Consider the following 16,928-nt stretch of genomic DNA (forward strand, 5'->3'; position numbering starts at 1 on the left):
GATCGGCAGGATCGACCAGGGCTACGAGGGCTTGTTGACCTCTAATGACCAGAGCACAATCACCAATGCAAGCCCACATGCGTGGAGAGAGAGAGAGTCTTGTTAGGTCGCATAACCGCAGCGACCCTTTGCCGATCGTCACCACGTGTCGGCGATGCACAGCCGAAAGCGGCTGGGTGCTGATGAAAACCACGATTTTGTTGAATCGTTTGACCAAACCGTTTGAACGCAATTTCATTTTTCTATTTCCGACAGTTTGCTTCCAAAACGATTAAACAAATGAGAACCAAAAAAAGTTTTTCATTTACGGAACAAAAGTGAGAACCATTTCTGAGAATTCATTTTCTTCAACACACATATTCATATGGAAGTCACGATCTTTGAGGTGAGAAAAAAAAAGCAAAAATCAAAAATTTCAAAACTTAACGAATGGTTTAGAATCGCTACCCACTTTCATGAAATTTAAATTTTTTAGGTACCGAAAAAAATAAAAAATTTCAAAATTTCACAAAATGGATTAGAAAACCTATGGCCACCCACTTTGAGCAAAATTTAATTTTTTAGTTGCCAAAAAAATAAAAATCTAAAATTTAAAAACTTGAATATCTTAGAATACCCGTGGCCACCCAATTTGAGCAAATTTTATTTTTTAGGTGCCAAAAAATAAAAAATCAAAATTTCAAAACTTCACGAATGGCAGAATACTTGTGGCCATCCACTTTGAGTGAAATTTAAATTTTTAGGTGCCGAAAAAATAAAAAAATAAAAATTTCAAAACTTCACATAATAGCTTAAAATACTTGGCCACCCACTTTGAGTGAAATTTAAATTTTTTGTATGCCAAAAAATAAAAATAAGCAAAAAGTAAAAATTTCAAAACTTACGGAATGGCTAAAATTTGGCCACCCACTTTAATGAAATTTTATTTTTTAGGTGCGAAAAAATAAAAAAGAAAAAAAAAAAATTTCAAAACTTCACAAAATGGCTTAGAATACCGTGACCATCCACTTTAAGCGAAATTTAAATTTTTTAGGTGCCGAAAAAATAAAAACTTCACATAATTGCTTAGAATACCTGTGCCACCCACTTTGAGTGAAATTTAATTTTTTAGGTGAATTTTTTAAAGATTTTATGAATTTTTCGGATTTTTTATTATTTTTATTCCATTTTAAAAAAATGGATTTTTGTTCTGAAATAAATTTTCTGTTGTTTATCAAACGGTTTTATTTCGGGAAATAGAAATTTTGTGCTTTGTTATCAAACAAGTTTTACATTACAGTAAATGTAAATTTTTATCGTTATCGAAACGGGTTTTTTAAGCTACTTTTAGTCAGGGAGGCAGAAATGAGAAAATCTATTTCAGTTTCATTCGGAATAGAATGATTATCTATTTTAAGAACGAAGCCCACTTGCTCTTTTTTTCTTTTTAAGTTTCCTTTTTCAGTATTTTATGTATCTATTTTATTTTTTAATTTTTCAAAATATATCAGTTTATTTTTTATTCCTTTTAGTTTCGAATGACACGTCATCAAATAATAACTTGACGGGCTGTGTTAGCAATTCCGTAGCCTTTTTAATTGCAACCCATTTTAACAAGAAACATATAGTTTTGAGATCACATTGGCAAAAACAAAAAAATAGAGATGATATGGAACAAATTGAAAATTGTCGGGATTAGCAGTGCCATTACTCAAATTATTGGAAAAAAAAGTGTTATGAAATTAACCTTAAGAAACCAACATGAAGGGCTAGTCAAAAAAAGGGGAAAATGCTTCAAGAAGTTGGAATCTAGTCAAAATATTCTACCAATCGTATATATCTCAATCAAAATTACCTTTAAATTCTATATAGAGATAGATTTTTTGGTACTTGTGGCACAAAGATGTAGCACCTACATTGGTCAAATATTTGACTTTTGAACGAGCTCACTTCTGATGCTTATGAAGGATTTCTTGGTGGCAAATGTTGATGTAGGATTTTGACCATAGATGTTTGTGGGCCCGTCAAGCATCTAACGGTGAAGACAACCTTATGAGAAATAGTCAATTGCTGGCTGGAGCATCATATCATGGTTTGAAAGACAATAAGACAACTCATGATATTTAGTACTTCATGATTATGAATGCATTTGTCAGTGATTTTTTTTTTTTGCTGGTGTTTGGGAGATTTTTGGATCGGGATACGGAGGTCGATTGCTCAAATCTCTAGCGGTGCATGTAAATTGCTCTGGACTAAGGCCACCCTATAAGTTGAAGGCACGATTTAATCATTTCATGAGGCTTGTGAGAGTGTTTTACGGGCTACGGTCATGCCTGCTAGACTATAGAAAAACAAGAGATTGTTGATATTTGACTTGTGATAATCCAAATTGTATTGCTTAGTTGGTTTTTAGTACCATTTATGCCTTTGCACTATTTTTTTGTAGAGCAATCTCATATCAGGAACTAAATATTATAACCATGAAAAAGAATAGATTTATGTTGCTCCGGATATTATAATTCAGAAATTCGGGCTTAGGTAAATGTTCAATAAGCTATATGGAGCAGATGAACTATCGTTTTTTCGACCAAAAAAAAAAAACTATCGTTTTCATATCTGACTTTGTTAGAGAAATTCAAAATAAAAAAACTCATATGGCATTTGGTTTGGTTTAAAAAGACTAGTTAATGGGGAGAAATTGACATTGGAAAGAAATATTTCATTAAATAAGAGAGAGATATACATTACAAAGAAATCGTGTATATCGATTTGGCAAGATAAAAAGATTACCAAGATTTGCATCTTTTTAGGAAAATTGTTGTAGACTAGAAAATATTCGAATTCCAATTGAACGATACGAGAGATAAAGCATGATTATTAACTAGCGGATTTGCCCACGGCTCGGATGTTAATGAAACAAATAATTACGGATATACGAGGAACGAAAAAAAAAGAATAATAATTTAGATCTGTTAGTAGTAGAGAGGTCCTATTTTCTTAATATAATAGCACATATTATGCGTACTTTTCTTTTTGGTCAGAATATTATGTGTACTTTTTTTTTTGGTCGTGAGAATATTATGTGTAAATCAAAGCTAAAGTAATCAAAAATTTTAAAGTCAACATTTTATAAATTTCTCCATAAATGAGCACTTTGATGATATGATTGGACTAGGAAGCATCGCCATCGAAGGTAGATGCACCTACGCTAATAATTATGCGAATGCCGACAACGTACGAGATTATCTTAATCAAGTGTCGAACATGTAAATACGTATAAAAAAATAATAATATTTGATCGATCATTATGTGACGAATTAAAATAAATTTGCATGAGATTTCCAATGCACATGCGATCGGCCGTGTATTAAAAAAAAATTACCCACGAGGGAAGCACTTAAATCTCCGTACTAATTATAGTAATAATAATAGTAATAATTATATGTTTGGTAGATTCACCGGCTCACATACTATCATAATTTACTCTGATTAATTAGGAAAAAAAGCCACAAAAAACCTCAAATTACGTTAAGCGTGACACATTTATTATGAATTTTTATTGTGATATTAAAAACCCTAAATTATACTTGCCATGACACATTTACCTTAAACTTTTTCTTGTGATGTAAAAAAATTCAAAACTTGTACCTACGCAGCACATTTACCCTCCATCAAGTAGGAGTGACCAATTCGACCAAAAAAAGAAGAAGTAGGGGTGAGCAAGATGGACCGACCTAACCAAAAACTCGGACCGAACCGGCCGGTCGATCCGGTTCTCGGGAGTGCCGAGCCGGTTCTCGGTTCCTAAAAGTGGAACCGGCTTTCGGACGGTCCGATTACCGGTCCCGGGGTGGTCCAGTCTGATCCCTAATTCCAGAAATCGGACCGAATCGAAAAACCGATCACCCTTATCATAAGATCTTCCGGCCAAAACGAGCCACGTGTCAATATCGTTTGCTTCCCGGCATCCACGCTGGCAGTACATCGACGGAAAATGGTAAACCTATTTCATAGGTACAAGTTTGAGATTTTTGGCGGCTTTGGACCCCGCCCGATAAGATTAAGAACCAAACTAAATCATGTATTTTTAAATTGGAGTTAATATTCATTTCTGGTGAAATGAAAAGAACAGTGCAACGACGGAGAAGACCCCCAACCACTCTCCCTACGCCACACCACCCACCACCACCGCCACGCACGCGTCCGAACAGACGGTGAACGGGCCGAGAGCGACGTCTCCTCCGAAACCTTCTCGTTCCTCCAAGCAATCTTTCCCCTTCTTCTTCTTCCCCCTCCCCCAGATTCGTTGGAACCTCGCGATCCCCGGTACCGTCACATCCCCGTCTCGTATATATGATCCGTCTCTTCAAGATTCATATCCGGTGACCATCTCCATCCTCGGATCTCTCTGCGCGCGATTCGGTGGTGGTGGTGGTCTCGAGGTACCCTTTGGCTCGTTGAGGACCGGCCGGTGCCCCGCCGCCGCCGCTTCGTCTGCTGCCGATTCGCGATTCTGGGTCCGCCCCATTTCGGCATTCGAGGAGGGGTGGGAGGAAGCATGGTGGTCTCGGCGCCGATCACGGCTGGACAGGTAGTGGGGCCTGCTTTCTTGATCCCGTCGTCGGGATCCGATTCGGTGACAATGTCGGTCGGTTTTCTTGCGTGTCGGGAGCTGGGGTCTCCGGTCAAATCCTGGTGGGGTGTGGATGTCGGTGCCGGTTTTCCGTTTCTATGGATTATCCGTTGTGTTTCTGATCCTCGATCTGTGTGAGCTTTGGACAAGTGTTGGCATTTTTGCCGTGATCTGTGTGGTGTTGGTGGAATTATTCGGTGATGTTTTTTCAATGGATCGCTGCGCGCGTGATCCCCGTAGAGCGTTGGACACTGCTGTTGATGGGGGCTTTCTTGCTTTACCCGAAAGCCGCAGAGAGAAGTTTTGGGTTTTTGTTTCCCCTCCTGGGTCGTGGGAATGGCGTGTGATTCACCGGGCGATGAAAAGTGGTGTGATTGCTGAGTTATCTCTCGTGTGCGATGGGGTTCTGCTGTGATTCAGTGTTGTTTTCCATGTGTTGGGAGGAATGAGGCTTCTAAAACTCTGACATTGTGTGTGATTATACAAGTTTGGAGCAGTTTTGCACAGTTTCAAATCTGGAAGTGTCTTAGTACCATTTCTAGTGTAATCTAGTGTGATATTGCCACGGAGTGTATATTTTGATACATATGCTTCCGGATGATATATGCGGTGTTTCTCTTCCTATGTGCTGGATGTGTTTTCCTACTATGTTAGGAAGTTTGAAGGATTGAGCTGGTTATCTTGGGGCTCTGCCAGCTGTTTCATATCATGATTTAACCTGTTTTTCATTCACTTTGTTCATTTATGTTTGCTATGTTCCTCTAATTTTTCATCATCATTCATACATTCATACATCTACTGCCAAGTATTGGTTTTCATTCCTAGTGCCAGATTCGTCTGTAGCAGATTATTAGCTGATTTCGAATCTGCTTACTGGTAGACGTGGATGTGTTTAAACTGGTATACCTTCATAATATATGATAGGTTTAGTCTATTAATTGAGGACCCAGTGAGGATTCTGCTTGCATCAATGAGGACTATTTATTCAAGCATTTTTTTGATGAAATATCTAGACAGCGTTTACATGTGTACGGGCATGTATATGCATCTGTAATGAAAAACACTGGTTTTACTAATGAAAGCATTCGTAATCATGCTGCAGGTGTCTTTTTTACTTGGCATCATCCCAGTATTTATCGCCTGGATATATTCGGAATTGCTGGAGTTCAGGAAGTCCTCTTCGGTTTCCAAAGTGTAAGTTTTTCAATATCATCAAGCCAACTCTTTCTTAAGGTTGATTGCATATGACTAATGATTGGGTTGTCTTCTAGAATTTAAAGCTGGCATGTTATTCATTTCATTAAATTTTTCCTCCTTGCACTGGTTTTTCTTGAAAAAGAAGTCTTCAATGAGACCTTCGCCTGTTTTGGTTTAAAAAAAAAAAAAAGAGACCTTCACCTGCGAGCATTCAAAACTGAATCACTGTGACTTCACATAGTTTGTTTGTATTTTACCAGAAAAGTTGTTGAGATGGGAGAGAGGTGATATTGGAAAGGGGTTAAGAAGTTTCTTTTAACGTGGACAGTTGGAAAGTCAATGACAATAGTAGGATCCTTCTGGGGTATGAAACGCAATGTGTTTGGTTATTAGCTCAGAGACAAGTCAATTATAATGGATAGTCGTCGTGATCACCAACTATATTGTTTTACAGTTATAATGTTAGTTGAAATATTCATGTAACATGTCCAAATCTTAAAACCAGCAAGTTGTCCTTTCAATAGTTTCACTTTTTCCCCTTAAAAGCTGGCCCAAATCTTTGTTAATCTTGGAATCCTGAAAAGATGAATTAATGCAGATTAAGCTTTTCCTTTTTCTCGTCTTTTACCGGTAAAAGCAATTCATGAAGAAGAAGGGAATGGCAACTCATTTACAAAATAATTTTCTTGATAGTTGATTTTGGCACATATAATTCAAGTTTTACGATATATATAGAGAAAGAGGAATTGGAATGGCTATTCAAGTGGCCATCGACCTAAAGAACAGGGGAAGTTAAAATAGCATGTAAACACTCAGTAACTGCAAGGACACAGGGGGCACTTAATGGTTGAGATTCATTTCCTTCCATAGTTCCCTTTGGATTTGCTAGGGTGACTGTTTCTGACCAAGGTGTTAGATCTCAATATTTAACAGAATGAGTTGCACACATCTCATGAGTCTATGTAGATTTGTGCAACAACTTTGGATGTGCATGCACGTAACAGGTGACTTCTCTGGTACTGCTATGATGATACGTCTGTAATTTCTCTGATACTACTATGAGGAGATGTGTGTGGGCACATGCTCATGCCTTCCTCCAGTTCTGTCGGAAATAGGAAGCGGGATATAGTTCTAGCAAACGATACTGATATGAGCTGATACTCAAATGTCATTAAATTCTTTCAATGAACTATTGAATTGCATTCGGTGTTGAATAATTGGCTTCTTGGCTATAGGCACTCAGACAATAATCTGGTGGAATTGGGAAATGGTACTGCCAAGGAAGAAGATCGAGCTGTTCTTTTGGAAGGAGGCCTTCCCAGATCAGCCTCTGCAAAGTTTCATAGTTCATCCATTAAAACAAATTTGATCAGGTGCTTCCTTTATTATGCTGTACTCTCATGGAGTTCCCAATTTATTAGGTCTTTTACTTACTATATCAGTTCTGAATCTGTTTTAGGTTTTTGACAATGGACGACTCTTTCTTGCTAGAGAACCGAGCAACTCTTAGAGCAATGTGAGTGGTTGATCTGGGAACAATTACTTTCTTGGGATCTTCTTATAAGTATGCACATTGTATGGGTCTGAGTTTGGACCAGTATTATTCTACTTCTCTATCTGCGATCGAATGAATACATTGATTTGGGTGCAATTACTCTCTTGACAACTTCTTATGAGTATGCTCATTGTATAGGTCTGAGTTTGGAGCAGTCTTATTCTACTTCTACATCTGTGATCGAACGAATATATTGGGAGATTCTACGAAGGTAATGATTTTTCTGCTTTCTATTGCTATTTTACTATCTTTAGAGGTAATAGTGGATTTTGCTACTTTCTGAAGTTGTACTTCTGTCCAGCAACTGTAATTATAGAAAGGGGAGCATAATTGGTTTTTTTATTTCCTGATGAGTCGAATGAAATATTCTTCATGTATTTTGGTAGCATTCAGTTGACATGTTTATTAACTAGCAAAATGACGGCACTGCTGAATGACATTTTGTCCTGAAATATCCAATGTGAGTCATATTGTTGGTGTCTCTTATTTTTTGAATGGTGTCACGTGCTTGGTCAGCTGATATTGTTATTTTCCTTGGACAGAGTTACAATAGGGACCTTTTCCTCTTTCTCTATGCTCTTCTCCTCATTGTAGCAGCGATGACTTCAATGAAGAAGCATAACGACAAGTCAGCATTTTCTGGGAAAGCCATTCTTTACCTTAATAGGCATCAGACTGAGGAATGGAAAGGATGGATGCAGGCAAGTTTTCTTGCAGGTTTATTATCTCCGAGTCAGAGTAAGATGATGCATTGTTTTCAGTACTAAATAAATAGAAACTGTACAATCTGGAACTCGTATAAATAAATAAAGACAGTACAATCTGGAAGTCAACTTTGTCCTTGCTTTATGGCATCGGTATTGGCTGATTGTGACTCCTTACCATGCTATTGTTACTTTCGCTGATTTATTTGCCAAGTGGAGGTAAGCTTGCACCTAAAATGATCGCAATTTGTGATAAGTAAAGAAGCGTGTCATCTGGTAATTCTTAGCTCAAAATATGCTCTTTGTTCTTGATATCTGTTAATGTATTTTAATACACTTCAGATTTAGGTAGGCTTTGTGAACCAGGCTAATGTTCGGGTTTAATGCATGGTTCATAAGTCAATCTATGAGTGCCTGTGGTTTTTGGCTTTTTTGAGGGCACTTGATTTTTTTTTTCCGGTGTTTTTGTGAATGTACAGGTCACTTACCTGAAGGAAGCGGGTTTTATTTTAATGTTGCATGCCTGTTTTCTTTGTGTTTTGCAGGTTCTCTTTTTGATGTATCACTACTTTGCAGCAGCAGAAATTTACAACGCGATCCGTGTATTTATTGCTGCATATGTTTGGATGACGGGATTTGGCAATTTTTCCTATTATTACATTAGGAAGGATTTCAGTCTTGCTCGTTTTGCTCAGGTCATCATTCCTTAGCTTTAATCTTCGTACTGCCTTAACTTGCTCAACTGCTTTTAGTCTACTGAACTCTGACATATTTGTGAATTATTATCAATTTCATGCAGATGATGTGGCGACTAAACTTTTTCGTGATATTTTGCTGCATTGTTCTCAACAATGACTACATGCTGTACTACATCTGCCCTATGCACACGCTTTTCACTGTTATGGTTTATGGAGCCTTGGGTATTCTCAACCAGTATAATGAGATAAGATCGGTGATGATTGCGAAGATATTTGCTTGCTTTCTGGTGGTTATATTGATATGGGAGATTCCAGGTGTTTTCGAAATTTTCTGGGGCCCATTAGCATTTCTATTAGGTTGGTACCAGCGACTTCTATTGACTTCTCCTTCCAATTTGTCGGGGATATTGTTGAGATAACACACTTCAGAGTTCTCTAGCTGCAAATGCTAAAATTTGGACAGTGAAAGATATTTTCTTAATCTTCGTGTTGGAATTGAAGTAATTTTACTAGGGACTGAAGTGGGTTTTTTAACCTTTGATGTAAATCTTTTTGCCTTCTTTACCAGTATGCTTGCCGTAGGCTTTCATTGTTATTAGTGGAGAGATCTTTTGATATATGGATTACATCCAAGGATCTTTAAAGAACCATAGGCTGCACGAAAATCGTTATTGAGAAAGTCTTTGACAAAATGTTCTTTTTCTAGACTTAATAGATTTATCTTTATGCATTCGCATTACTCTGGCTTTTGTCATGTATTTCTTACATCTTGAGCAGAGTTTATCTATCTGAGTTATTGAATGTTAATTGCCCTTTCCCTCTTTGGCTGTTGATGGCATCATGCCGTTTCTATTGTTCCCAGGATATACTGATCCAGCAAAACCTGATCTGCCTCGATTGCATGAGTGGCATTTTAGATCCGGACTTGATCGTTACATTTGGATCATTGGAATGATATATGCCTATTACCATCCGACGGTAATGCCTGCTTAATTTTTAAGGTTGCTAGGTCTTATTATTTTAGAAGTTTCAGACTTGAAGCTCTTTTTAATTAACTTAGGTTGAGAGATGGATGGAGAAACTGGAGGAACTGGAAAACAAGAGAAAGGTCACAATAAAATCGGGAATCGTTGCAGTTGCCGTATTTGTGAGTTGAATTATCGTATTCACTGTTGCATCCTAGGATCCTAGCTGGTATTTGTTGATATTTCCAAGTTAAAACTGCATTCATGTTGTGCTGCTCCTTTTTCTTGCAGCTTTAGTTTTTGGTCAGTTGACTAACGCGGTTAACTTGTAGGTGGGTTACCTGTGGTATGAATATATCTACAGACTGGACAAAGTGACATACAACAAGCTCCACCCTTACACATCCTGGATTCCTATCACGTGGGTGTCGAGTTGCCATTCTTTTACTCTCTCGAGCATTTACAAGTCTCTCCATTTATTCTCTATCATGCTCTAATATCCGTTTGCTTCATTCAGGGTATACATTTGCTTGCGAAATTTCACTCAGCAGTTCCGGAATTATTCTTTGACTCTCCTCGCGTATGTTCAACTTATCTCTTATCTGGACAAACGAAGGATAAAGTCTCTTTGCACATATGACACTTCTATTGCTTCCTTTTTAATTGCATTTCTTGTATTTATAGGTGGCTTGGCAAGATTACATTGGAGACATATATTTCCCAGTTCCACATCTGGTTGAGGTATGTAATGTCATTTTCTGTCTATTACTGAGGACGCGCTCTCTGTATGCTTAAAATTTTGTTGGCATTTGTTTCTTTGGCTCTAATATTATTAATGATTTTATCTTTTGATTCGGTTATAAACTTTAAGATAGAATCTATTGTAGTCTTTTTGAAGAAAGTACTGCATAATAAAGTGCAGTAAGGATTTAAATACAAAATTGCACAACTAACGAAATTATAATGGCTGTTATATTCTCCTTGCGGAGGGGGAAAGCAAACATTGTTTTGGCATGAGTAGAAATTTCCAAGTGTCCAAAGATTAAAGTATGCCTGCACTCTTCCATCATTTTAGGCGCCTTTCTAATATATATTTTTTCTTATGCAGATCGAACTCGCCAAATGGACAGCCTAAATGGCTTCTTTCTCTCATCCCAGACTATCCTATGTTGAACTTCATGCTGACAACTGCGATATATGTTCTTGTAGGCCTTGCCTCCCTTGAATCTTAAACACGAAAAACTTTATTTGACTGTTTAAATAGATCTAACAATTTGGGATTTTCTTTTACTTGGCTTGCTTTTGCAGGTTTCTCACCGTCTCTTTGTATTGACCAATACGTTGAAGGGAGTTTTTGTACCGACAAAAGATGATAAGAAGCTGCTGTCCAATTTTCTTGCCGGCATAGGCATTTCTGTAGCTCTGTATTCCATTTCCTTCATTGTTCTTCAGATCCCTCACACACCCGTAAGAACTCTTCCTACGCTTCTCCATTAATATTATTGCTGAGAAAGGGAAACAAAAATGTTTTTTTGGGGTCTGATCTTTAGGGAAGGCTGTAGTATTAAACCATTTGAATTGTCCAAACTTAGTCTCACCAAAAAGCATCGCAATGAATGTGCCCATACTAGTCAATCTTGAGCAGTCTTTCTTATAATTTCAAATTGTTCTCATGTCTCTGCACATTATACAGGCCTGAACAAATATTGAAAACCGGTAAAGTTTAGCTGCTGGAGGCAATACGACACAATGGATGAAGCAAATAAGATGTAAGAAAAAGACAGCGCTAACAATTCTTCAGGCGAATTGCCCGGGATACTGCGACGGAGATGGAAAATGGTAGTGTGAATTCAACCCTGGAAATATGGCATGTCATAAGAGGAAAAAGGTGATTGCTTTAATAGTTTGCGAGTGTGGCCTTGTAGAATTACCTGCCAAGTCACCCATCATTCGTTAGGTCTATTAGCAAGAAAAATGTGGGTCCACGTTGCATAAGTTTTCCGGCGCCTGCTCATCCGATTAAGTTTTGTTCCTGATGATTTTTGTTATTTTTTCGTTTTCAATTGTGAATTAGTTTCTCTGAAGAAAATGTGGATCTACAGAGATGTATATTTAAAAGAATTCATTTCCAGCATCCTGAAATCGATCGATTGAAATCGTCAATTTATCGTAAACTCTTGTTTCATCTTGTTTTGGATCACTCGGTCCGAATGCATTGTTCACCTTGTGAATTGCCTCATGATGCGAAACTGGTATGGAGAAATGATTAGCAGGGAAGGGCCTGTATGTCACCTGAGCAAGCGCTTTCTGCATTTGGGTTTGTTCATTGCTGAAGGGGCGGTTCTCCAGGATCATACTGGAAGACAGAGAGAACATCTATCAGCGCAAATTACTGGTTATAAACTCATAATCGTGTAATTACTTCATGTCGAAAATCACTGTTTTTATGGGACAATCATTAATCATTCCTAATAATATCAGTAATTACAGACAAATCTGTGGTTATCTTGTTAATGGGAAATGTCACAACTTACATGAATAAACTACTGCTAGCTTACCGACAAAGTAAATATTTGCTTTATATATATACAAAAATTATAGTATAAAGAAGTTACTAGTTTATGATATGTTTGAACTTCTTTATTTGTGAGAAATTATTGTGAACGAGAAGCGATAGGTTGGAAATTACTTTGCATAGTGAGAAGTTGATAATCACATGAAAAACTTTCGAGTCTTATTCAATTGAATGGCATGCGTTCTCAATGTGAAAATTTTTGGTAATCACCAAGTGAAAAATTGCGTACCACAATTAGTTTGTAATAGAGTTTTTTTTTTTTACCTCAACTAGTTTCTGGTGGTTTGAACGTTAAATTTTCTCATGGGGAGTAATAATTACATGGAGAAATTATTGTCGATATTTACTTTTCAATAAAAAGTTATTTGCCACAGAGAAAATGTTAACTTATTTACATGATATATGAATTCGACTTTTCAATGGGAAAATCAACTAATTGTGTCAAGACCAAATATTAATTATGAACAAGTTGAAACTACTTTTCCTCATGGAAAACTACTCATGCAAAAGTTCCTCAAAATCATATACTAAATTCCACGAAAATAGAACTTTTCTTCCTACACAAATTGGACATATAGGCAAGGGTGCTTCTAAAGGATTCTAAGGTGATGGATCCCTAACCTACGACAAAATTGTTTTTGAGCTTTCTAAGAGGGCAGACCTAAACGGAGGATGTTAGAGAGGATATTTCTTGAAGCTCTTTAAGAGGAATGGACAAAAAAAAGGATGTCGGGGATGATGCTTTTTTTGAGCTTTCTAGAGGATCGGGCTAAAGAGAGGATGTTAGGAGGGAAATTTCTTTAAGACTAAAGGTAGGATGTATGCTGCGAAATTTTTTTCAAGTTTTTCAAAAAGACTAGATTAAAGGGAAAATGTTGGGGCCGGAAATCTCTTTGAGAAGATTTTGGGGAAGAATTTTCTTTGAGCTGAATACTGGATTTTCTTTGAGCTTTTTGAGAGGATAGGACTAAACGAAGGATGTCTGGGAGAAAATGAATGATTTGAAAAATATTTTCTTAAAAAAGATAACTCATATTGCGTGCAAAAAGGAATGAAGGAAAAATATTTCTATCGTCCACGAAACTATTTAAACATAAATTGTTATCGACATGAAAATATTTTTTATTAACTAATTATTTTAAGGGACACAAACGATCATTTTTAAGAAAATATTTTTGAAATAATTTATTTTTTACTAAACAAATGGAGACTACAAGGAGAAATGTTGGAGAGGAAATTTGTTTGAGCTTTTTAAAAGGACCAGACTAAAGTGAGGATGTTGGGAAATACATTCATTTGAGAATAAAGGGAAGATAAACTTTTCAATAGGATCAGACTAAAGGGATAATGAAATCACTCGTGCCTCCACGACTCGCCTTTTTTTTTTTTTTTATGTCATGACACCCATCGAAAACAAGATAAAGATGTTGCAGATGCAAAGATCCAACCTCCAACAAAGCGCAGATGAAGGCTAAACTGCTGCACAGCATTTTAGCACAAGCAATCGAAACCTCTCAATATATGGATCTAACAGGGTAAAATTGCAGCCGAGCTTGTCTCGCATGCGAAAGTGGACTGTTTTAGCAATACCACTGTTAAAACTGAAGCTTAGGGTACACCGCAATTCATTGCAAAATTTCTGCATAAGAGAGCTACCACATACAGCGCAAAGGGGGGGCGGGGGGCGCGGGTGTCAGCACTGTGGTCTCCTAAATTTACAACCATGTTATCACACTAAGCCCCGTTAAGAGGACAAAGGTCCTACTCTAACCCATTTTACAGACTCCAAAAAGAACACAGAAAACAAAAGAAAACCTGTTGGACCCTCAAAAGGGGAAAAAAATGACTCACTTATCAGTTGTTTGCCTAACTTGCCGCTGCAGCCCATCACAGAAATTAATGCCTAGAAGTCCTCCAAATCAGACTATCATCCAGGTTAAATGCCGGTATCCAACCCACTTAGCAGCAACACGGATTCCAATGGCTAACGCTGCTGCAAACAAGGGCATTGGAAGCCTCCTGTTTGTCACTACTTCTTCAACTTCTTTCCCTTCTGAGAGTTTCCTTGAATGATGAGATATAGCTAATGCGAGATATGAGGCTATTGCCACCACCCTAACCCAAGGCTCCCCTATGGCAGCCATTACGGCTGCAGCGGGTAACATAGATGAAACATCATCTCTCTTCTTAATAACACGTGAATACCCATATAATCCCACTAATGAAGTCCACAAAACTGGCTCAGAGATGTAGCCTTTCACAGCTGCATAACCAATCAATCCAGCTACCGTAAGAGAATATGGCTGACTAGAAACACAGTTTGGAACGACAGCCTCTCCAATGGCTAGCACTGCTGATGCCAACATAATGATCACAGTCAACTCGGGGACAGGAGCATATGCTACTATGCCAGAGTAAAAGGCCCGGACAGAGTAGATTGCAGTTTCGATACATCTAATTGTGGAAGTGATTGGATCGCCAATAAAACGAAAGATAAGGGCTAGGGCAAGTTTTAAGAGGTATCCCACAAAACCAACAATTGCCAAGGCAGCCTTCTTCCAGTTAGACAGTTCAAAGAGAACTGCTCTCCATGCATAAATAAGGAAAGGCAATGCTGCAAATTGAAAAAAGACTGATTAGAAAGGCGTTTTGACAAAATGATGAAAATGATTGATGATAAGATCAACGACAACTAGTGGTTTCATGAAGTACAATCAAGACAATACAAGAAGAACAAGAACCATGGTCAAACGTTATAAACAACCCAAATCAACAAGCCATCAAAAAACCAAGCACAAATAATTAAGACCAGTTTATCGAACATTCACAAATTGATTTTCTGCTGCTAATCCCCGCTAACAATTTTTTCTTTACTCAGTTTTTAATATCTGAAAATCACCAAAAGTTGAAGAAAGACAAAATATTATGCTTTTATATAAAAAAAAAGCTTTGGACTTGGATATTCACATGCAAGGACTTTGTTTTGTTTGCTCCAGAAAATTTCATGGTTATGATTCCTAAGTACTAGTAGGTTAGCTCTACGCATTTACATCAGAGAGAAAGCACCCTTTTGTTTTTCTCAAGCACAAAACCGACACAGGCATTATCTTAATTGAAGCAGTTGGCCAAAACAGCAGAGCACCCACTACAGCTACTTTGCAGCTTTGGTCAAGGAACTTCTGCAGTGAGACAAGAAAACAGAACAAATCAAATGAAAACTTGAATTAAGGTCCCTGTATAGACGGAAGACTGATAGGGTAAACTGATTGTTGGTATGGTGGAACTTTCAAACTCTAGGGTGTCAAATCAAATTCTAAATGCTTGCTTGGACTTCACTCCCAGAAGGAGGGGCATGGTGCAATTTGCCCAGGAAATCAGCAACTTAATGCGAACAAGACAGCAAACCACATGGATCATCCAACTTAGTTGACCTCCTAACCAACTCAGTTTAAGATGACATCAGACATCTTACCGGGGTTTAAGGTGAGAGGCCATAGCTCAAAATCAGACCCACTTGGCCGACATAGACGGCAATACTCCAGAAATGAAGTCGCAGCAATTAGAAGAGGAAAAAGAAAATCTTTCCTCACTTACGATGCAGGTCGAAAGCCCACCTGATTTGTTTATCCAAAATTTCACTCCATCAAGATCAAGTTTCAGTTTTTTCTTGATGAATCAACACTACTTCAAGCAAAATCATTTAGTATTCACGTTTGGCGAAATCCCAAAAGCTCCCTCCCTAAGCAGACAGCAACAACATGCCGAAACGAAACTCAAGATAGAACATCATCACCCATGGAAACTAAACGGAGAACGGATGAAAGTAACCCACAAGGGTGTCTTGAAAATGCAATCCCCTACCTACGAACAAGGGCCAGCGAATCGGAGGATCAGGGGCTTCTCTGTTCAAGTATCTGAACCTCTCGGGCATGGTGCTCTGCCCCCGCGCCGCCCTCTCCGCCTCGTCGACCTCGCCGCTCCCCCCGCTCTCCGCATTCGACACGAACGACGCCGCGGCCCTTCTTCCTCTTCCTCCTCTTCCGCCGTACAGGGACCCCAATGGGTGCCCATTGGGTCCGGCCGAGCTCAGCTTCGGGCTCAGCGCCGGCGGGGTCCCGGCTTCGGGAGGACGACCCGAGGAGCGTGACCCGACATGGGTTCGGAGGACGAGCGGGGCCGGGCGGCGAGGGAGGCGAACGGGAGCGCGGGGAGGAGGAGGAGAGGAGGAGAAGGTCGAGAAGAGCATCGACGACGACATTGGGGTTCGTGGGGTATAGAGGAGAGATGTTTCACAGGGGTTTTGTCATGGTGTTTCGGCGAGGAAGAGGATGAGGAACTAAGGAGATGTTTTTCTTCGGTTTATCTCGCGAGTCGTTAGTAAAAAAATGGAAAATATTGCATAAAAATATAGGTCAACACCCCGAAAATTTTCAAATTAGATATAAATAAATTTACCTTAAATTAATTTTTAACTACAAAAAATCCAAAATCAGTATACCTTTGACAAATTAGATTTTATAAAATTTTACTACGAAAAAAACTGAGTTGGATGACACGTGCAGTTGATGAATCTACCAGTTTGGGGGTCAGTTATGGCTTTTCGTGGTATTAACCAATTTAAT

The 16,928-nt window shown here is 38.3% G+C and overlaps 2 protein-coding genes across 2 annotated transcripts; one reads left to right on the forward strand and one right to left on the reverse strand.

The window, feature by feature from the left end:
* Window positions 1–4,426: 4,426 nt before the first annotated feature.
* On the forward strand, window positions 4,427–11,905 carry LOC115682079 (protein REDUCED WALL ACETYLATION 3). Its single transcript, XM_030606223.2, has 16 exons — window positions 4,427–4,570; window positions 5,715–5,806; window positions 7,045–7,182; window positions 7,269–7,325; window positions 7,503–7,575; window positions 7,907–8,065; window positions 8,614–8,763; window positions 8,868–9,123; window positions 9,629–9,744; window positions 9,827–9,913; window positions 10,064–10,152; window positions 10,249–10,311; window positions 10,416–10,472; window positions 10,840–10,936; window positions 11,040–11,198; window positions 11,425–11,905. The coding sequence occupies exons 1-16, from the start codon at window positions 4,538–4,540 to the stop codon at window positions 11,428–11,430; spliced, it is 1,632 nt and encodes a 543-aa protein (XP_030462083.1). The 5' UTR covers window positions 4,427–4,537; the 3' UTR covers window positions 11,431–11,905.
* A 2,106-nt stretch (window positions 11,906–14,011) lies between these two features.
* LOC115682140 (uncharacterized) lies at window positions 14,012–16,642 on the reverse strand. The gene is made up of 2 exons (XM_030606284.2): window positions 16,168–16,642; window positions 14,012–14,920 (listed from the first exon to the last, which is right to left on the reverse strand). Exons 1-2 carry the CDS (start codon window positions 16,562–16,564, stop codon window positions 14,226–14,228), a joined length of 1,092 nt encoding a protein of 363 aa, XP_030462144.1. The 5' UTR covers window positions 16,565–16,642; the 3' UTR covers window positions 14,012–14,225.
* Window positions 16,643–16,928: the final 286 nt, after the last annotated feature.

Source organism: Syzygium oleosum, unplaced genomic scaffold, assembly GCF_021117445.2.
Source record: "Syzygium oleosum isolate NSW1041296 unplaced genomic scaffold, Sole_v2.1 Sole_v2.18, whole genome shotgun sequence".
Lineage (NCBI taxonomy): Eukaryota > Viridiplantae > Streptophyta > Magnoliopsida > Myrtales > Myrtaceae > Syzygium > Syzygium oleosum.